Raw genomic sequence first — 22,847 nt, forward strand, 5'->3', positions numbered from 1 at the left:
GTTTTACCTAACCAAGAATACAAAATGGAGGAAATTGAAGTAATCTTCAGCTCAACTACACGGGAGGTAGTAAGAATAAGAAATTTCAAGTCCAATGTTTAGATTTTTTTTCTTTTTTTTTTAATATTACTTTTTGGAAGAAAAAGTTTCCCAACAACTTTTATTGACGTCACCTCTACACGCCCACTTCTTACCAACCACGCACTATTTCCCCAATTGACCAGTGAGAAAACCTCATGCACTAGTCATGCCTACCAATGTTCGCCATGTGTATGCATTCTTATCCATGAGATTACAATCAATCCTACGGTTAGCTACAACATTCAACCAACCAACTAGCTTAGCCTCCCCACCAAACACACCATGAGACATACTAACCCCCTCTATTTAAACAACCAAATGCTGGTGAACTAAAACTCAGGGAAATTCAATCTAAACAAGAATTTTCCTCTCTAATACTCATTACATATTTCGCTCTCCTCCTCTCTTTCAACTTATTTCTCAAAAAAGAATGGGCAGCCTAGTTGATGACAATTCTACCAATGGGTCGTCATTAGAAAATATATGTATCAACAAAGATCCATTAAACTGGGGTCTAGCAGCTGAGGGACTAAAAGGGAGTCATTTTGATGAAGTTAAGAGAATGGTTGAAGAATTTAGGAAGCCAGTTGTTAAACTAGGTGGTGAGACCTTAACCATTTCACAAGTGGCTGCAATTGGATCTCATGACAGTGGTATTAAGGTTGAACTATCTGAGTCAGCAAGAGCTGGTGTAAAAGCTAGTAGTGATTGGGTTATGGAAAGCATGAACAAAGGCACTGATAGCTATGGCGTTACAACTGGTTTTGGTGCTACTTCACACAGAAGAACTAAACAAGGTGGTGCACTTCAGACAGAGCTCATCAGGTAAATATTTAGTAACGATCATGTCACATTTTTATGACTAGCTACCATATTTTATTCATAGTTGGTGGTTCAAGTAAGAAACTTACCATTAATATGTCGGTAATATGTCCTACTGACCACATTTATACTTTATGGCCTTAAATAAGCCTGATCATCTTGATAGTGTACGCTTCCTGTTTTTGCTTCTTTATTTTGTTTTGTCATTTTTTTTTTCTCCTCTCCAAATCATGGGTTGCATGAACAAGTTTTGTGAAGAGGACCATAATATCATGCCCGTGACTAAATAAATTTGAATATATGCACGGCTATGATCTGAAATAAGTAATTGTCCCGGGCTCGTAGCTGCCTCTGAGCTAGACCTACATGATCGATATGACAGTGATCCTCATAAATTTTAAATCCCTGAAAAAAGAGAAGAATGGAACTTTTGATCTTATATTGCAATTCCAGAGACAAATTATTATTTGTTATTAAATTATTTCATGCACATAATTACATATATGCATGAAATCCGTGAACGCATAGTAAATGAAACTGTGAAAAGGGTATGGGACTAAGGTGAATGATTGAATGAATATTGAGATAAAACTATTTAATTTTGGATTTTTTAGCACAGGAAGATACTTTTTGTCTTTTATTGAAAAAAAGGAAAAAGTTTATGGTAATCGAAGAAAATATTAATTTAACTTGCATATATATAATTTAACTTGTTGGATACTTGGATTGATGTGGTAATATTGTTCAGTACTTGTGATTGACGTGGCATCTTAAATACAAGTCGGGTTTAATGTCTACAAAAACGTGAAAAACACAATTTAATCACTGCCTTCATTTTAAATTATATTTGCCACAAGTCCCAGGGTAAATAATGTAATCTATTTAACAAAATAGAAAAATATAGGGTCCAAAAAGCCCCATCCAATGGTAGATAATCATTTTTATAAAAATATGACTTGGCCTATCCAAGTGTTTGGAAGATTTGTGCAATTTTGTTGAGTGCAATTAATATCATAGAATCTATCCAAAAATTAACAATTGCAGCTGGATTTATAAACTGTTGGGCCTCTAAATTTGATATGGTACTGCACAATTGGTTGGACCAATTGATGCTATAGATCAATTGAGTTTATAGATAATGAACAATTGGGCTGACCTGACGCGACGAGTTGTTTCGTGCCGAAGGTGCGACGAGCTATTGGGGTAGCACTACAAGCTCATCGAGGTCTCGCGGGCCGTATATACGGACATACCTTAGTAGTAGTAGTAGAAAAAGGAAAGACTAGAGTGAGATCCAATTAGATTTCACTGTCATAAAAAAAAAAGGGTTGGTGGATTTATCAGCTTATCATTTTCAGGCACATGAAGTTATGGACTAAATTAGTCATTCCCACAATCCCACTGTCCCAGAGTATTTTTTTCAGTGAAAGATGCCATGTGGTTGTTTCATTCTATATTATCTGACGCTTTTTTGTAGTATATTCGAATGGTGCAACCTGGTGGTTACACTACACTCCACGTACAGGATTTTGTCAAAGTTTTCCCATTTTACTCATTTTTCTATTTATTATCATTTTCTTTTGCACTTTATTGACTGTCTTCCTATTATAGCTAGGCCTCTTATAGCTATATGTGTCTGTCGTGGGGCAAGTCAAGGAAAGCAGAAATACTTTCCCAAGTCAATTGATTTGGGTAACTAAAACTAAAACAAGGAACATTGTTACGGAAGGCTTAGAAAAGTAGGGCTTAGAAAAGTAGATAGTGCGTGCCACAAAGAACAGTTACACAAGTCATTGCATTTTGGACGGAGGTTAGGTGCCCACGATTTTGCTGATGTGATAGTCTCGAGGACAATTTTAACCCTTGAAGTCACTAGATTGTTTTGATGTTTGATTGCATCAGGAATCTTCACGGAATCTCGGGTACAACATAAATGTCATATTGAGGTGAAAAACTCTCACGAGTATTGAGTAGTATGATCTAGGGGGCCACATAACTGCATAAGATTGTCCTTCGGGAGTGTTTATTTGCTAGGCAAATTAGTTGTAATGCTGTACTTCCGCATTTGAAATTACCTATTTGATTTACTTTGAAAATAACTTTTGTGATTGTTGTATAATTAGCCTGGCAGTTGATCATGTCTGCTAATCCTTTGTGGCGATATTCATGCAACAGATTCTTAAATGCTGGAATCTTTGGAAATGGAACAGAATCTGGTCATACTTTGCCTCATTCTGCAACAAGGGCAGCAATGCTTGTGAGGATCAATACACTCCTTCAAGGTTACTCTGGCATTCGGTTCGAAATCTTAGAAGCCATCACTAAGTTCCTCAACAATAACATCACTCCATGCTTGCCTTTAAGGGGCACAATCACAGCATCTGGTGATCTTGTCCCTTTATCCTACATTGCTGGGCTCTTAACTGGTAGGCCTAATTCGAAGGCCGTTGGACCTAAGGGAGAATCCTTTGATGCAGCAGAAGCATTTAGCCGTGCTGGGATAAATGGTGGATTCTTTGAGTTACAACCCAAAGAGGGACTTGCACTTGTTAACGGTACTGCAGTTGGGTCTGGTTTGGCTTCAATGGTTCTATTTGACGCCAACGTCCTTGCAGTTCTATCAGTAGTCATTTCAGCCATCTTTGCTGAAGTAATGCAAGGCAAACCAGAGTTCACAGACCATTTGACACACAAGTTGAAGCATCACCCTGGCCAAATTGAGGCTGCAGCCATTATGGAACATATTCTAAATGGGAGTTCTTATGTTAAGGCAGCTCAGAAGTTGCATGAAACTGATCCTCTCCAGAAACCAAAGCAAGATCGTTATGCCCTCCGTACTTCTCCCCAATGGCTAGGACCTCAGATTGAAGTTATTCGATCTTCAACCAAATCCATTGAACGTGAGATCAATTCTGTTAACGATAATCCTTTGATCGACGTGTCGAGAAACAAGGCCATTCATGGTGGAAACTTCCAAGGGACTCCAATTGGAGTCTCAATGGACAACACTAGGTTGGCTATTGCAGCAATTGGAAAGCTCTTGTTCGCACAATTCTCCGAGCTTGTTAATGATTTCTACAATAATGGCTTGCCTTCAAATCTATCCGGTGGAAGGAATCCTAGTTTGGATTATGGCTTCAAGGGTGCAGAGATTGCGATGGCATCCTATTGTTCTGAACTCCAATTCTTGGGAAATCCAGTTACTAACCATGTCCAAAGTGCGGAACAACATAACCAAGATGTGAACTCCTTGGGTTTGATTTCTTCAAGAAAAACTGCTGAAGCTGTTGATATCTTGAAGCTCATGTCCTCAACTTTCTTGGTTGGACTTTGTCAAGCAATTGATTTAAGGCATTTGGAGGAGAATTTGAGAAACACTGTTAAGAACACAGTTAGCCATGTAGCCAAGAGGGTGCTTACAACGGGTGTCAATGGTGAGCTTCATCCTTCGCGGTTCTGTGAGAAAGATTTGCTGAAGGTAGTTGACCGAGAATACGTTTTCGCCTACATTGACGACCCATGCAGCGGTACCTACCCTTTGATGCAGAAGCTGAGACAAGTTCTTGTGGATCATGCATTGATAAATAATGGAAAAGAGAAGGATTTCAACACTTCAATCTTCCAAAAGATTAGCACTTTTGAGGAAGAACTGAAAGCTACATTGCCAAAGGATGTCGAAAGTGCGAGATTGGCATGTGAGAGCGGAAATCCAGCTATCCCAAACAGAATTAAGGACTGCAGGTCATACCCTATATACAAATTTGTGAGGGAAGAACTAGGTGCTGGGTACTTGACTGGTGAGAAGATTCAGTCACCAGGTGAGGAGTTCGACAAGGTATTTTCAGCAATATGCGAAGGGAAGTTGATTGATCCACTTCTAGACTGTCTCAAAGAGTGGAATGGTGCCCCTATTCCAATATGTTAATTACAGCCCCAAATAATTTCATCCCACTTATGTTTCTTTGTTTTGAGGTTTCTGAATTTTGTTATGTATTTTGTACTGGTGTCCCGTGTCCATATCTAGGAAAGGGAAAAACTGTTATTTTGGGCACTTGAAGATGCTTATTTAGTCTTTATTTGTACTGGTTCATAAAGAAATGTAAAGTTCTCGTTTGCAGATTCTTCTGTTCTTTACTTCTTCCACCCTTTAGAATACAATAACAACTTAATGTTTACTTGACAAAAATAGCTCAGTGGACAACTGACATGCAAGATGCAACAAATGTTAATTGTCCATCGAGTTTCGCTGGCTCCATCACACCAGACGGGGACCTCCCATTGATGGCGTAAATACCTCACCTAGAGACACTTTCGTTTGGGAATCTTAGTTACGCAGATTCCGTACGAAGACAAAGTGTGTCTTTCATGAGTTGTGCGGCGGGCATACCATTTCTTGTTTGTCGACAATGGAATCGAAGAACATCATGCCACTTACAACTGAATGCACTAACAACAATTTAAGCAAGGTTGTTGCAATTGCAATTGCAATTACATGAGTAGTTGCGTATCTGTGTGACAAATTAAAACCAGTAGTAAACTCGATCAAATTCATTATGAATAAGACACACCTGACAAAGAATATCTTTAATTATTGAATAAGTTCAAAATATCAAGGAAAGAGTGGAAAATTTGAAGTATGCCTTGTTTCATAGAATCACGATCAAATGCTACATATGTACAAATCTAGCTCAGTGTTTTGTGCGTAAGTAACCTTAATGATGTTGACTTTAAATCAAGAAAACAAAAGATACCCGAGTATAGTCATTCACAGGGGCCGCCCTCATTGTCTTCCACGAAATCTGATCACATTCACATAAATATACGGACCGAGCATGCTGTGCTGTTCTAACTTCCAAACGTCTTGTTAAATTTGTCACCCAACATTCACAATATCTCAAAAGCAAAGTGCGAAACACATTTGAAGCTTTATACTGTTAAGTCGATCGGATCACATAAGATAAGATGAAGTTCTTTTTTGGTCCACACTCCAACAGGTTCCAAGTGTAATCGATTGATTACCACTCATATTTAGTGGTGGTAACAGTTGACTCTGAGGCTGAAACTTTCAGTTTTTTCACTCACCCATAAAGAAAAGATTGATATAGTATCCATTATTGTTTCCAACAAGAAATCTGATTAGTAGAGTTCGTACAAAGTAGTAAGACGAGATGATTAGAATCAGCTCCAAAAACACAGCTGATTAGAATCATCAGCTTCTAAGTTTGTCAAAACGTTATTAAATTGTCGTGCCGGTTATATGAAATCCAAATGAACTCCACCATAAAAAAAATGGATTTATAAGATGAATTGAGGGCTGATTTTTGGTGAAGATAGTCTTCTCATAATAGAGAATCTTCCTACAAAAATTCAGCCCAAACGAAAATGTTTAACATTGTTAAAAGTTGTTTTGAAATTTGAAAAATCTGGACCGTTGGATAATTTTATAATACTATAAACAAATTTTGATATGTCTAGACATCTTCAAATGTGTTTATTTTTTCTAACAATGATCTATATTATGGAAAGAACTCTTTCAAGAATTAAAAGCCATTGATGTATGTCTATAGAGATGCCTGTCAAAGGAATATAAGGAAATAGAGATGGAAACTGATTCCTTGAGGGCAGTAAAGGCTATCAATATGCTGGAGAAGCCACCTTGATACTCTTGGGATATTCTGGAAGCCATTGAAAAGAAAAAGGAAAAGTTTCTCTGTTTCTTTCTCACATGTGTACAGAGAAGTAAACAGAGCGGCAGATTACCTAGCATCTCTAATTCTGGGTAGCTATAATTAATGCCGAAAGTTTCGGGATTTGAATATATTTCGGACCCTCCCAAAACCGATATATATCGAAAAAATTGGAAAATCGGATCGATATATCATTTTTGCCCATTTTGGTGATAATATTCAAAAAAATAAAAATAAATCGGGATATATCGGAAATATTGCCGATATATAACGATATATATATCGGATATATCAGTCAACAGTCAACAAAATCGGTCAAAAGTCAAACTGTCCAACCAAATCAAACGATATATATCGAATATGTCACCGATATATATCTTTATATGGGTTTTACTGATATATATATCGGTTTAAAATTAATTTAATTTTCAAAGCCGATATTTCAAAGTCGGTAGGCTAAAAAAATGATAAATATCGATAAAAAATCAAATTTTCAACCGATATTTTCGGCCCTGGTTGTAATCTTTCAATTCAATTTGTCCCTCCACTAGATCATGTACTGCAGAGTATTGTAAATGATGATGTGAGTGGACAAAAGTATGTAAGAAAAAATGTGATCATCAATCTTTATTTCTAAAAAAAAAACATCTCCACTAAAAATTAGTTTTTAATTCATTGTTTTTCATAATGGAGTTTCTTTAACCTTGTATAATTTCATAAAAAAAAAAAAAAATTATCTCCACTAAAAATCCAGTTTTTTCGAATTCATTGTTTTTTTGGCAATGGATATTTGTATTCCGTTTTTTTCAAAATAATTGAATTGGAATTGGATGTGTTTTCAAAATTCGATCCGATCCGATTTTTTATTAATTTTTGAATTTTTAAAATATAGCGGTCTATTTCATATAGTTGCTAAATTAAAAGAGGTCTTGAATTAAAACTACATATAGTTTACAAACTAAATAAAAATCCTAGAGAAGTAGAACACTGTCTCTCTCACAACTTCAAGAAATCAATATTGTCATTTAGTACATATTTCAATTTATCTCATATTCTTATTTATTGAATTAATGCATTAACATGAATAAAAAAAATTTGCTGAATGAACGTGTTAAAAGATCTACGTTGTTTATTGAATTAATACATTTCAAAATAATTGCTAAAAATGAATGTATTAACTGGATAAAAAATAGTTATTCTAAAAGAGAATCTGATTATATAATTCAAATTTCCAATTACTTCCATATTTTGCAAATTCTGAAATTTTTGAAAATTTTCCGATTTTCCAAACTTTCCGAATTCAGAAAAAAAAAATTACCATCTGAAAAATAATTGGATCTGATTTGGAAAAGATATTGCTATCCAAAAAAAATTGGAAATTTTTCCGAAAACCCTTTATCCGATCCGATCCGAAATCACCCCTAATTATTATCTTTTGAATTATAATTGGGATATCTGTATATAATTAGTAATCACAGCTTTGTAATTCAGTCCATCCCCATAACTTCTTCCATATTATTTTGTTTCCTGCCAACCATGCAGCCTACTTAATTACCTCTAACAGAAAGTCACGGCTCACAAACCTGTCGATTGAATGCAATTGCCAGGGCTACGGAAGGTTAGTTCCCACTTCCCACTTCCCACTTCCCACTTCCCAAGTCCTTACCTAACCATGTGCATATCCCACTCAAATTAGATCTTGGGCTTCTTGGCATATCCCATGAACTAAATGTGGAACCTGGGACATTGACGTACAGTAAACACGAACCGGTTTGAGGCCTGCGCGCACCCACATGGTTTGGTCGTTTATAGAACAAAGAAAAAATCTAATTTTGTTGGCAAAAGGAAAAAGTGCGTGTCATAAGTCATGGGCCTAAGGCCATAAGTCAAGTCAGTGTACAAGATACCTATACAAATCTAAAAATTGGGCTCCAGACACTTTCTTTAGTGTGTTTTTTGTCTAGAGAAAGACCAATATTATATTTTGATTATACTCCCATTTTAACAACACGTTACTTTTTGGGTGTATTAACTGTTTTTAAAATTTCTTATTTCTCTTTTTTACCCTTTTATTTGTAACTGCCAATTTTTTTCACAAATAAATAATACTAAAATCTAATGTGCATCAGAGGTGTGTGTGTGCCAATCGAGGCCACTCATCGTGGCAAAAAGTCGTGTGTATTGCTTTCCAAGATGTATCTTTGCAATCAAATAATACAATTGTCTTATAAAAAAAAAACCATTTGCTTTCTTTCACAATTTGAATTAGATCAAACAAAGCTTTAAACATGTTATTCAAAATTATCGAGACGATTTTAAATTGTTAAAGTTCAGTATTGAAATTAGTTATGTCAACATACATTTTTTCCGTTTTTGAAGTTGATGTTTTCCACATTGTTTTGGTCTCTCTAGAAATTCATCTCACTTTTAATTGGAATTTTGTAGATTTCGAATGAATTTTAGTTATTTTGATTAACTCACTACTATTTTGGTAATTGATTTAGTTCGTAGCTATTTTTTTTTGTTAGTAGTTGGCTTCTAGATGGCTTATTTAGTTGGGACTAATAAAAGAGGTCAAAATTGTAAAAGTCAGTATGAAATTTGAAACAGATGTCAAATTTCAGTTTTTATGGAAGAAAAACAAAAAAAAGGTTTGCTATTTCCTCCAAACTGACGAAATTTGCGTATGTCTATATCCAATTTTCTGTATACAAATACAATCCACATACGTGTCCTTCTCGTTAATAACCCCGAAAAAATAGGACTAAGAAAAAAATTCAGAAAAAAAAAAAACGAAGCCATGAATGAACCTTCACTAAACTTACGCACAACATCTCAAATCATCACACAGTCATCATCAACTTTCTTAAAAAACCTCCCTACATACCTTTTCCTATCTCTCCTTCTTTTTACCTTCCGAACAATAGTAGAAACATCTACTTTAACCATTACTACTTTCATAGATGAAGACCCATCTTTAAAATCACTATTAACTCATCTAGACCTTTCTGGAAAAAATGCCAAGGCATCATCATCATCATCTTTAAGTAACCATCACACACGTCGTGGGGGCCGGCCATTTCTTCAGTTAAGTCGTGTGGGGACATTAGATGATGACTTTTTTTCTAGTGAAGAAAATGATGATAGGCAGTTATTGGGGATTGGTAAAAAGTTTGCAGTAAATGCTAGTACAGTGAATTTAAGTAATTTTGGGAAGTTGGGGTTTTATGGTTTTCAATTTGAGGTGGAGGAGTTGAATGATGTAGTGGAGAGTGTGGAAGGAAATGAGGACCGGGTTTCGGAGGGAGTGGAGTTGGGAAGGAGGGACGCGGCGATGTTGGTGTTTTTGGTGAGTTTTTTATCAGCTGTTTATGGTTGGGTGATATTAGGATTTGTTATTGTTAATACTTGTGTTGTTGGTGTTGTGTTTTATAGTGTTGTTAGTAATAGTTATTTAGGAAGATATGATAATTCGTTTGTTGGAACGGTATGGGCGGGTTGTAGATTGGGGGCTCGGAGATTATCAGGGTTTATATTAATGAGATGGGCAATTAGAGATGCAATGACTCAGATAATTGGTGTCTGTTTTTTCGGGGAAATTGAGGATCAACATTCGTTTTTTAAGATATTTGTTAGATTGAAGTTGATGCCGTTTTCTATTACGTTTCCTTGGATACGCGGGTATGAGTTAGAGATATCAAGGTTTTTGTTTACGTGGATTTTATCGGATACGGTTGTGGGACTTGTTTTTGCCGTGGATTATTGGGTTGCTATTATGGATGCTAGAAGGGGCAGAGAGATATTGAAAGAAGGGTTTTATTTGCTGTCTACAATGATGAGCCAAGCAATATCACTTAAAGGATATGAAGCTTTTTTTTGTAGTTCGTATGTGAGATGGGTTCTTACTCAGATATTTGGAAATTTGTTTGCTTCTATGTTTCAATCAGTTGTGGAGGTTTACTTTATGGTTGTTTGGTTAATATACTACTTTTCTGCCAAGAGTAAGGATGCAAGTGCAGATGGAAGGAGGTTTGAGAGGAAAGATTTGGAGGATTATATCGATGGTCTAAGATGAGACATCAGCAGGTGTTGTTCACTCAGACTCGGAATGTAAATGTTATGCTTGAGATATTGAAGCTTTGGGGTATGCCAATGTTGAGACTCCACATTATCCGACTCTCCAGATTTGGAGTAGGAGCCAAGGCCTTCTACGTGTACTTAATCAGTAAGGGAATCCGATTAACTTGTGTATATTTTCTTTTGTAGATGTAGTGTTTAATATCTCGGTCATAGGGATTTTTTTTTGTAGACTGGTGATAGTGTTATGAAACCCTGAACAACTATGCTTTGCTTGACTGAATGGTCAAGTAGGTCTTTGTGTTTTGTGATCTGTAATATCCTTTTCCATTGACCAGTTTTTCTTTTTCCGAGCTACATTGTCACTTATATTTCTTAGATTGAATCATTTGATGTATTTTATATGCATAACCTTAACAGTATCCAATATATGTCTTATGGAAATATATGCATTTGAGCAGGTCATTTCATGTCTGTGTTTGTTGTGGGCCCTATGCAGTTACAGGCTCAGCCTATAATTAGATTAAAGCCTATATGCATAGTCTAGAGCCAGGCTATCTCCTAGCCCCCCACCCCCTCTCTATAATAATACCAATTTTTTCCCCTTTCTTGCTATAACTTTTAATCATGCAAACGAAAGAAGTGTATTTTGATGTATATCACCTAATTAATACCAAGCCAATCTAAACAAGTAATTATACATTCTTTTGTCCATAAATGCATCAATTATTAGTGATCTAACTATTAAGATACTCATAAGTAGAAACTACGTACAAGGTATTAGTGTATTACATATGAAAATTAGGTTGTGAATTTGTGATAAAGTTGCGAACATTCATAAACTGAAGCTATCCTCAGCCATAACAGCTCTTCTAGCTTTATGACCAGATGATTAATTGCACCAAGTTCTTAGATTCATTCAGGTCTTAAACTGGGAGGTCTTGAAGTTATTTGGATCATAATCATCAGCTGTGACTACACCTTGGGTGTTTCCACTCATATGGCTACTTAGGATCTGGGATGCTTCAGCTCGAGATCTATAGCCATTTATAGATGCATAGTGCCCTGTACGTAATTATGCTCTTTCCTTAGTGTGGGTTTGGCAGCATTTCCCTCGAAACACTTTTCTATATTTTAGTTGTCGGAAAAACGGAAAGCTAATCTCTGTAAATCTCATTCAACAATAATTCTGGGCCATTAAAGGGTAGGGAAATGATTTTGAAAGGGAGAATTAGGTCTATGATTGCAGTACCAAGCGGCAAAAATGAGGCTGAATTTCGGAGGTGGTAGGAGTCTAAGGAATTTGAAGATCTAGTGAACGACTGGGATGGGTATATGGAGGACCCTAGGTGCTAAAGTTGGGTCGAGAGGCATATGTTGCAGCTTGTAAGTAGAGGTTTTTTTTGGGTGGGGGGGTTAGGTTTTTGTGGTAGGGGCAGCTACTTTGGGTGTTTGTGAGAGGGGCTTAGAGTAGAAGAAGAAAAAACCGGATGATATTCTTCTGCTTTTTTTTTGTTAGACGTCTTACCCTAGAAGAATTGAAATGATTGAATGTTTGCAATTGGGTGGAAGAAGATGTGGATCACCCTTCTCAACTCTTACTCGCTTTCATTTAGCATTTGGGAGATTTTGCATTCATCCTTCAACAAGCCTTGGGCTCAACCGCAAAGCTTTTGTGAGCACTTAATAATATTTTGATGAGAGCAGAAAGAAAACTGATATAAGAGGTGAGAATTTCAATAAAATTGATAGAACATAAGAAATGAGGGAAGTTATAGACGTACACGCTAGAGTTTCTTCTGCCGTGCTCCATAAGAAATGAGGGACGTACCTATTTCTTTAAATAGCATTTTGGCATCTTTTGACCTCTATTTGGTCGCTACTTCATTTACCCCTCCAGATTCTAGGTGGTAAATTTCGTAGGTTGCATTGGATATGGTCTTTTAAATAGAGACCTAGGTAGTGTCTTCCTTTGTTGTAGAACACACACACATATTCTTGAAAGAGAGTGAGTCTCAAAGATGCATATTGTATGAGATATCTATCCAACCCAACAGGTGAGTCGTAAACTTGTAACATGTAAACTCATTCAAATTTCACATAACGTACTGCTTCCTCATTACCTTCCTGTTGACTGAGAATATCCAGAACTGCTTTTTGTTGGAGGCTGGAGTTATCTTATTGCTAACTGAACTCAAACAACTGAGATCTTTCTTCCTCTTACAAGTCAGAAAACGTTGTAATTAGCTTATATCTATAACACTAGTTAAACTTATGTCTGTAGAAGATAGGGTACTGAAAACAGATGTAAAAATAAGTTAGTAAGTAATTTCTGACAAATACATGAATGCCCTACTAACTAAAATATACTCAACTGCTGTTTACCTTTTTTACTTGCACAATATGCGTGGGCCGGTACACCATCACAGGTGGTGTTTTCCATCTCTCACACCAATCATATCCTTTGGTGGTGGTGGTGTGTGTGTGTTGGGGAGTTGGGGGGGGGGAGTGGGGTGTGGTTGGTGGTGTAAGTAAAGATCATTTGTTATCCCAAATTGTGTGGGATGGGCCACGTGGAAAGTTGGAGGGCATTAATCTTTTTTTTCCAGATTCAGCCAGATAACACTAATAAATATGGGGTTAAGCTGGATAACACCATCGACTACGGAAGTGCAGAAGACTCTTGAAGTTTTAAACATTGATTACTGTTAATTACTGTATCATTTTTACTGTTATGACTTTTAATCTGTTATGTATGACGGATATTATTGGAAAAGGCACAGGCTCACTGTTGCAGTTTTAAAACAACTGAATTTCCAGATTGTTGAAAGCTGTATTCAAACAATTTAGAACAGTTGAAGCGGTAAGATGTAAGCTGTAGATACTTATTATATCGACCAAAGAGATGACAGGTTTTCATGATTAATGGGCAGCTTGAGCTTTTAATTCATCCTGATAGCCAGCTCTGAACATTATGTGCAATGTTTCCATGGTACATGAAAATTATATTACCAGGGTCATGTGCAGCATGAAATATTGTCTTTGAGAGTGGGTTCAGCCTGATACTAGGATTAGAGGGATGTGTTTTGACTTTTGATCAATTGATATTTGGGTGGGATTGTAGGAAAGCCTTTTGAAGGCATGATGAATTTGAGGTATTCGACTTAGTCTCTCGGGAAGTCATAGTGTGATGTACTGTTTTCTCATTATTATATATAACCTTTGTTTTACTGTTCCAAAAAAAAAGAAAACGAAAAAAAAGTTGCAGGTCTGTGGGCAGGTTGTTAAAGGGTGAGATCTATATCACTGAAAAGTATAACTTGAGGAAGCAAGTTATGAGATGCCAAAGAATAGAAGGACCTTGGATGTTCGGCTAGCAATGGTGGTGTCTGCATGGAGATCTATTACGCTAGTTTTAATTATTTGGGGACTTTCAGAATCCATTAGATTTGTGTGCTACACTGTGCCAGAGGATATATCATGCTGTCTAGTGAATGGAGCTAGGTTGTCTTTGTTTCCTCGTGCTTTACATTTAGTCACCTTAAACATTGTTGAATTTGGTTGAACTATCCAGAAGTTTTGGGATAAGCAGATGAGAATGTAGTTATGATTATAACAACTACTGATGTCAATTTTTTTGAACCCCGTTGGACCCATGTGTAAATTTATCATAGATGCAGTAATTTACATCAAAGAAGAGATCATGCTTGTATAGCAATGAAGCAGGATTATATCGAAATCTTTGGTTAGTCACTTAGTCGCCTCGAACACCGTTGAAATGTTGGTTTACGATTACTATTTTGGTGTTCGTTTAAATGGTGAGTGGGCAAAGTTGCTGGTGAACTGCAGACTTCACCATGCTAGTGGCACTTTCCTACGCATATATTTCTTTTGAGATGTTTTGTGTCCCATGCTTGTACTGCACCGTGATAGCATTAGTTGGTCTAATTCTTTACTATATGGCAAATTCAGTTGATGCAGACAAGTTTAGATTCAGGTGCTGATTTCATTGCATTTGATATTGCACTCGCAGTATTTGGAAAGTTCTTGCTTTTAAGCTTACAGACATCAGTATCTACCTTGCGTGATGGTCATTGTCAGACTTACAAGGTATTACTGAAACATTAGAATTTCGAAGTGTAGATATGAAAGTTCTAAAAGAAAACCTGTCAATCTCATGGTGGCTTCAAAGGACGGAAGGAGGCAACTTATCGTTGCATCCTCTTTCACAATTCTTCAGGCACTGTTTGTTGCAACCTGCAGATGAAGAATTAGCAGTAGAATGCGTTGTAACTGATTCCATTAATTATGGAGTTGTATCCCTTTGTTGAAGTACCATAGTGTATGGGGATGTATCCTTTGTTGAAGTACCAACTGTAATACCAGTCAGACCATAGTACTCTTTGCTTGTAACCAAATGTTTTTCTACCTGTGAACCAATAGATTTAGGTCTACTGCAGACTGAACATCTTGTTGCCGGACCAGTTGAGCATTCTTAACATCAGTAAAACAGTGTAACTAGTTTGCAACTGTTGTTACAACCTTAATAATTCAGTCTGGTAAGTAAAGGGTTATGAGTCTAATGTGGTTTGAAGTTTGAACAAAACAAACGATGTAACAGGCAAGTAATCATTAGATGCACGCAGTTCTGCCGCGTCTTCACAGATAATGGGTTTTGGAGACAGCTATTTCAGATTCTTTATGAGCATCATCACGCAAATTGCAACAGGAAACCACTGTGTAAGTGTGCAAATAAATCCCGCAAGACGTGACTCCAGTGGGGGCTGAAAACCAATATAGTCCAACATAATCTCCGTGGTCACTGAGGTTTGCCTCAATTTGGTGGATGCTCCATTAGCAAAAGTTTCAACACAACCATCAATACCAACATCTTATATCCTGTCGATCTGTATATATATGGAGTTGACCTTGTTAATCCCTGAATTCACACACAAATGATCCCATTTCCCGTTGAAGTGTTCATTCTGTACTTTTTTTTTCTTTTTTTTTAAAACCAAACATATTTATTAACATACTGCAAAGAGTTCATAAGTACAGTTTGTCTCTGACTCTACTAAACGAAAGACTAACAGACACTGGAATAGAATTATTACAACCCAGGTCAGTATTAGATTTCCCTAAATCGGCCAGCAAATGAGCATGCTGGATAACATCCCTGGGGCAAAAGACAACATGACATACAGCAAGACTTCTTCAGCTGCAACAACTCTAAAAGGATGATATGAACTCCAACTGCCACTATAGATCTTCAGTGCAGCCATTCAAGCACTTGACTAGACTTCTACAATCAGAACAGACCAAGACTTTCTTAATTCCTTCCTGAGAGGCTTTTTGTTGTGCCCACTTTATGGCAAGAAACTCCACTTGCTACGCATTGCTTGCTTCCTACAAACAATAAGTTGTCATTCCACTTGTTAATTGCATAACCAATTCCTGATGCGTTATTTTCTGGACTGTACCCTCCATCCGAGACAACAAGGTACAAATCTGGAATGTGTTGTAAAGGTATGAAATATTTGATAGGAGCAGTAGGTTGTTTTGGTATAAAGGATTGTTTGGCATTGTATAGAATACTCAAGATAGGTAAAGCTTTATATTTTTTTCACACACAAGTAAGGATATATTATTAATCTATAATATAAAGAATGTTACAGCCGAGAGATGTGAATTACAACTATTCATCTAGCTACAGAAGGTTCCTAGTCAAATCGATAGTATGTCCTAAGCGGGCATTCAACAGATGTGATAAAGGAAGGCCTGTTTAAGCTCCAAAGTGTTTCTCTATGACTCAAATGAGATCCTTCTTTGCTGCAGCATCTGCACCAAAATTTGCTTCTCTTAGTGTGTGTTATCCTCCAGTGTTCAAGCTTTTGAATTGCTCTGACCATGGAAGGTGTTCACCCTTGATTGCTAGTACAACTGTCATTGAATCACACTCAATCCACAATTTCTTCCAGATCATATGAACTGCTTTCTCCAAACCTTGATCAAGAACCCCTAGAAATGCTGCATTTGCGTCTTTAAATATTGCCCCTGCTCCACCATTGCCTGGGTTCCCAATAGATGCACCGTCTGTGTTGGCTTTTACCACATCCTTGTCAGGTGGTATCCATGATACTCCCGAATTCTGACTGCGGGTTTAGCTCTGCCTCTCACATTCAGTTGAGAGAGTAAACTCAGGTCATCCACTGTATTAAACATTGTTCCTGTGGCTAGCAGACCCGCCTTACTAGTTCCTCGCAGAATGTCTTTCTTAATCACCACTAGGTTGAGAGTTTGTTCATCGGAGAAAATCCTGTTCCTTGATTTCCAGACCACCACTATTAGTTCCACTGATGCTGCATTCCAAAGTTCTTGTTTAATTGGACTCTGATGATTGCTTGCTTTTCTTACCGCTTGAAGTTCCAGTAGAGGCAATGCCACTTTGAAAATCTGAGAAAGCCAGCAATGCCAAAGTTCGTGAACTCACATTCCCACATCATATGGCTTGAACTTTCCTCCTCTTTGCCACATAACCTGCATTTAGAAACGATCTGAATGCCCTTCTTTCTGATCCTATCACCAGTAGGAATATTCTGAATTATTTTCCACACAAGTCCTGCTTTTCTCCGATGTATATGCCTATTCCACACCCATTTATGCCAGTTGACCTTCGTTTCCTTCTTTCTGATAACTTCAAAAGCGTCAGTAACAGAGAAGACCCCACCTCTAGCCGGCATCCATATCCTAGTGTCCCTCTCCTCTTCAGATGGTAGAAGAAGCGAATTCACATCAATACCTACTCTCGAGAAGACTTCATAGTTTGATTGATGAACAAGGTTATTGCGATCAAACCAGATGAAGTAGGAGATATTCAGTAGATGTGTGAGGTTTTGGAGAGTTGTATCTTTAGTATGAGGCTGTGTTCTGAGGGATTTAAAATCTAGGACATGAGTCCAAGTTTCAGATAGTAAGTAAAGAGGGCTGGAGAACCAAATCCATTTTAGTTCAGGGCAAGTGAGGAGAGCATGTTCAATGGTTTCAGAGTGTTGTTGCATCTAGGACAAGTATCATAGTTTTGGATATGGCGCTTGTAAAGGAGAGCATTGGTTGGGAGAATATTATTAAGAACTTTCCAGGCAAAGATTTTGATTCTTGAAGGTGATGAAATCTTCCAGATTTTATTCCCTATACTTTTATTGGTGTCAGCGTAGTTGAGATTGATATTAGTTTGAGCAAACCAAGTATACATAGATTTGACACTGAATTTTCCGGTTTTTTCAATAGACCAAAGGAATTTTTCAGTTTCAGTTTCAGATAGAGAATTTATCGATCTGTAGGATGGCTTATACTTCATGATGGGGCTAGTTCAGGTGGCATTATTAGAGATCATAATAGGGACACAAGGCTAAGCTATATAACGATAGGAGGAACAAGATCTGTTTTAGCGCAAGAGATAAATGCAATTCTGCAAGGGCTGAGGATATGTGTTAGAGAAGGCTACATGAAGATCAGGTTAGCCGCAGATTCTAGAAGAGCTGCTCAAATTCTGATGCAATAGAAGATATTCCATAGACTGTTGAAGATGAGGTTAGAGAAATATGGGATTTGAAACAACAACTCGAAGAAGTAACTATCACCCATGTTTATAGGGAGGCCAACAGAGCGGCGGATTACTTGGCATCTTTAAGAGGGCCACAGCGTAGTTACAACTTTACTAACCCTCAAACGAAGGAACTAGACAAAATTCTTGAAGAGGATAGGAATGGAGTACAATATGTAAGGCTACGGTTATAAAGCCGTTGGTAGAAGTGCTTCTAAGGAGGGGATCACCTGGGAAAGCCTGAGGGTTTCATATGTACTTGTAAAGATTTATTCAACTTAATACAATACCGTTTGCATTTTTGCAAAAAAAAAAAAAGATTCCATTGATTATTTGTGATTAAGTCAGAAAAATAAGTGATATTATTATTATGAGGCCGAGGCCAAAGGGTTTTTTAAAAGGGAGGTTAGGAACCCGGTTATCTTCCCAAATATTAGTAGATCTTCCATGCTTAATAATGATACAGGGTATAGTAATAATCTCATACTTCGGTACATTCTAGTGTTTTCTTCAAAATATTATTTGGTTTCATGCAATTTTTTCCTCCTCAAAATTTTCTTTTGCCATGAGGAGCTGACTCTATGAAGGGGGTGGTTGCTCACAAAAAAAATTGAAGGGGGTGGTTGCTCACAAAAAAAATGAAGGGGGTGGTGCTTATTCTAGTTTTGGTAATGGTTACTTTTTGCACGTCCATGGACCGTAACAAAGACGTGAAAAAACATGGGTGAATACTGGAATATGCACTACAGGAAGGATTTCAAGGAAAGAGGATGATGAGCAAGGATACCTTTCCTGAAAGCAGTACTAGTTCCAATAACCATCACACCATACCTAGGTAGTACTGGGGCAAAGGAGATGGTAGCAACGACGGGAATGGTGGTGGCTGATATATGATATTAAAACAGTAGATAAATATCTAATGTTTACGCAAGTCTCTGTGTATATGAAGGATTTAGTGCGACTTTATGTCTACAGAAAACTACAAATCTACAGTCCTACACTGTGGTTTTGTATAAAGATTAAGAACCATAGTAATAAACAGAGATACGAAAATAAGTCTGTAGCACATGAAGACGTAAGACTTGGAGGTTGCCGAAATATATTGAATATGTGTGCGTTCATCTATCTCCTTAATTTCAAGTTTTCAACAAGCTCTCGATTGACTAACATTGAAAAATAAAAATCTAGAGGTTCCCTTTTTAATCAATAAAAACACGAAATAGTTTGACTCGTCATTTCCTCGATCCCAAAACTAAATCATACCAAGCATAAAACGTTTTGAACAATCTAACACAATGGTTTTAATCGTTGACATTATAACAGTTTGTTGTAGAACTATTGAGGTGTATTTTTATGGTACAGATCACCATTCATTTGTATTTATCGTTTGTAGGTCCATTATCTCGCATTCACAATTTAATTTGAAAATTTTACTAGTCGTATCCTAAAAATAGAAATGCAAAAAATAAAAAATAAAACATAAAAATGAACACCATGAGTTTGCCTAACTTCAAGGACTGCCACTTAAAATTGTATCACCTGAAGTCATCCAAAATTCACCTTTCTATCTCAATCACTTATTTTGGTGAGATACTTGAATAAAAATGAGTTTGAAGAAAATGGGTGTGATTCTGATGCTACTGCTAATATTTATGTTCATGGAATCAACATTGGGTGATCACGAGGAGACTAAACCAACGTATGATCAATGTATCAAAGAAATCTGCATGCCTCATTGTCTTACTGTAACCGGTTCAACATTAATGAGTTGTCATAGCGGTTGCTTTGTTGGATGTGACCAAGCTAAAAGAGGACATCTACTCCTGCTACCCAACGATATAACCTCATAGCAACTGATGTTGCTGTTCCGACCTGTTCGGTTGTATGTTGTCTGTAAGCATGCATTAATCCTCTTTTTTCGCCAAATCATATCAGATGATTAGTGTGTATGTTTTCGACAATAGAATATCACATAATAATAGACCCATAACAAGTTTGGTTGCGAAGTGTATCTGTACAAACTGTTAAAATTTTGATTCCTAGTATTATTGAGGTAATGAGGTTGTGTAACTTTAATTCGGATTGCATCATGACGCTAGGACTAACCATGAATCCTGTAACCCCGTGTGTGTTAGCACGTTTAACTGATTATGGTGTTCAGCATCTTCTACTATACTATAAGGCGTTCAATATGCTACTAATACGGTAACCAGAATGAAACAAAGGAGAGGAGAGTTTTCTCTTTTGTGTGTGTTTAGTTGATTGTTTATTTCCAAGATGATTACAAAGGAGAATCAATCATCCCTTTCTTAGATTCTGAATCTCGAGTCCAGTGGTCGTGCCGTGCACAACACACAGAGTGGTTCACAACAAGTACTTGTGCTATTTTTAGGCTTCAGGCATAAGCTCGGGATATATTAAATATTTTGTGTACTGAAAAGGCTTTACAAAATGTCTCACCTAAATTTTCGAATCAAAATATATTTTTATTGAAAATAAACTGAAATACGTTAATGAGCAGTGATTATGGTGCATAATTACTTGGAAACTAAGAGATCAAATTGAGATAGTCTCTTCACTTTGTGGTTTAGGATATTAATCCGTAATTTTCAAATAGAATTATCTTAAACTCGATCTAACTTGTATAATTGTTTTCTTAGATTTATGATGATTTAGCAGCAAATTTTCGAATAAGAATATATTTTTATTGAAAATAAACCGAAATATGTAAATGAGCAGCGATTATGGTGCATAAGTATTTGGAAACTAAGGGATCAAATTGAGATAGCCTCTTCACTTTGTAGTTTAGGATATTAATCTGTAATTTTCAAATAGAATTATCTTAAACTCAATCTAGCTTGTATAATAGTTTTCTTAGATTTATGGTGATTTAGTGGTAAATCATCGCCGCTCGGCTTACGTACTAATGTATACAAATGACTGAAATATCTATCAAATAACTAAAATAGATTGATTGTTTCCATATCATCAAAGAGTACATTACTCCCACTTGAAAAGATTTATCATATGAACGTGTTCTACGATGAATTGATGAATACAATAAAAAATTCTCTTTCAAGAAAATGCGTTCACTTACTTAGAATACTCCCCCAAATATTTTCTCTTTTTCTACGTAATTGTTTGTATACATGCAAAATATACTTATTCAATTCTAACATGAATAACAGAGAAGATCATGTCATTCTATATCTTTCGTCAATGTGAACATGTCAAAGTGTTAACGTAAGATTGGATAGATAAAATGAGTAATGGCCATTAATTTTCAGATTTGAACAATCTAATAATCAAATGGATAGAAGAAGAGTGTGCCTTTCAAATAACATTTTCTTAATTTCCAAACTTGAAGCTTCTAACATACACTTTGAACTTACAATAAAATGCTCAAATATTCCATCTTATTCCACATTTTTTCTTATTTCTTATAGTAGATTTATCTATTCTCAATGTTTCTGCAAGCACATTGCAAAACAAAGTTCGGATGAAGAAATAGTACCACAAAGTTCTTCCAATATTTGCACTAATGTTGAAAGGGTTAAGTTTGATGGTATTAATAAAGTGCCACAAAGACAAGTATAAAAAGAATTCACACAAACACTCTTCACTCTTTTGGACCAAAGAATTATTATCTATCAATTATCAGTAGAACACTCGTAAAATTTTTTAAGCTTCGATATATTTTACTCCAAAATTATTAAAATTTCTACAACCAAAAAATGTTTAGGTGGCTCTCTTTGCAACCAAAATTTGTTGCGTATCGAATAAAGGTTGTTGAGCAATTGCAAGTTCAACTGTATGTAGTTCCATCGCTTTGAAATGTTCAGCACAATACAAATTCAATAATAGTTTTCTTATGCAATACCAAGAATAGCTCATATAAGACATCATATTATTATACAACTTGGCAAGATCTTACTCCATGATGATATGGACATTCTATAAGCATCCACACCCATTTATGAAGTTAGAGAGGTGAAACATACTTGGTAGGATCCTACTCCATGATATGGACATTCTATAAGCATCATGACCTATATCTTTTAGCACTATCACATCTTCTTGCACTCAGAATGAGCACAGATTTTGAAATTTTATTTTTAGCACTATCCCATCTTCCTGTACTCAGGAAAAAAAAAGGACAAAATATAGAAAACCAAAGACAGCTACCTCGACCAGTTAATTTAATCCTTACTCCTGAATGAAGTGATTTCACTCACCGTATCTTGTATTTGTTATAAGAGTCAGCTCCAATTTCTATTCCATGAGCTGAAATGAAATGTAAGAAGGTTGTATATATTCAATTCAAAGAAAGCCAATGTATTATTTATAAATGAAATTAGTTAAGTACATATACTTAAGGTTTTGCTTACCATTTGGGCTCTAAAGGAAACCGTCCCAAGTGCCAAATACAATTTTGCTTTTGAGTTCATTTGTGTTTTCTAATGATATCCTAATACAAAATATAGATTGTTATAATCAGCTCTTATTGTGATGGAAAAAGCTATATAGATTCACATGTAAACGTACTCTATTGCTCTATATACATTGAATAGAAAAAC

At 36.3% G+C, this 22,847-nt stretch overlaps 2 protein-coding genes across 2 annotated transcripts; both read left to right on the forward strand.

Moving 5' to 3' along the window:
* Positions 1 to 89: 89 nt before the first annotated feature.
* LOC147482224 (phenylalanine ammonia-lyase 1) lies at positions 90 to 5,020 on the forward strand. The gene is made up of 2 exons (XM_086575466.1): positions 90 to 906; positions 3,079 to 5,020. Exons 1-2 carry the CDS (start codon positions 512 to 514, stop codon positions 4,826 to 4,828), a joined length of 2,145 nt encoding a protein of 714 aa, XP_086431592.1. The 5' UTR covers positions 90 to 511; the 3' UTR covers positions 4,829 to 5,020.
* Positions 5,021 to 9,224: 4,204 nt separating this feature from the next.
* Positions 9,225 to 11,137, forward strand: LOC147482225 (uncharacterized). The gene has a single exon (XM_086575467.1). The coding sequence runs from the start codon at positions 9,277 to 9,279 to the stop codon at positions 10,663 to 10,665; it is 1,389 nt and encodes a 462-aa protein (XP_086431593.1). The 5' UTR covers positions 9,225 to 9,276; the 3' UTR covers positions 10,666 to 11,137.
* The last annotated feature ends 11,710 nt before the right edge of the window (positions 11,138 to 22,847 follow it).

This window comes from Coptis chinensis, chromosome 8, assembly GCF_015680905.1.
Source record: "Coptis chinensis isolate HL-2020 chromosome 8, ASM1568090v1, whole genome shotgun sequence".
NCBI classification, from domain to species: domain Eukaryota; kingdom Viridiplantae; phylum Streptophyta; class Magnoliopsida; order Ranunculales; family Ranunculaceae; genus Coptis; species Coptis chinensis.

Bases quoted from the DNA above. Each gene is read 5' to 3' on its own strand.
- LOC147482224 (XM_086575466.1), top strand. From the start codon at position 512: ATGGGCAGCCTAGTTGATGACAATTCTACCAATGGGTCGTCATTAGAA. The intron at 907-3,078 runs GTAAATATTTAG...TTCATGCAACAG, and splicing joins CTTCAGACAGAGCTCATCAG to ATTCTTAAATGCTGGAATCT.
- LOC147482225 (XM_086575467.1), top strand. From the start codon at position 9,277: ATGTCTATATCCAATTTTCTGTATACAAATACAATCCACATACGTGTC.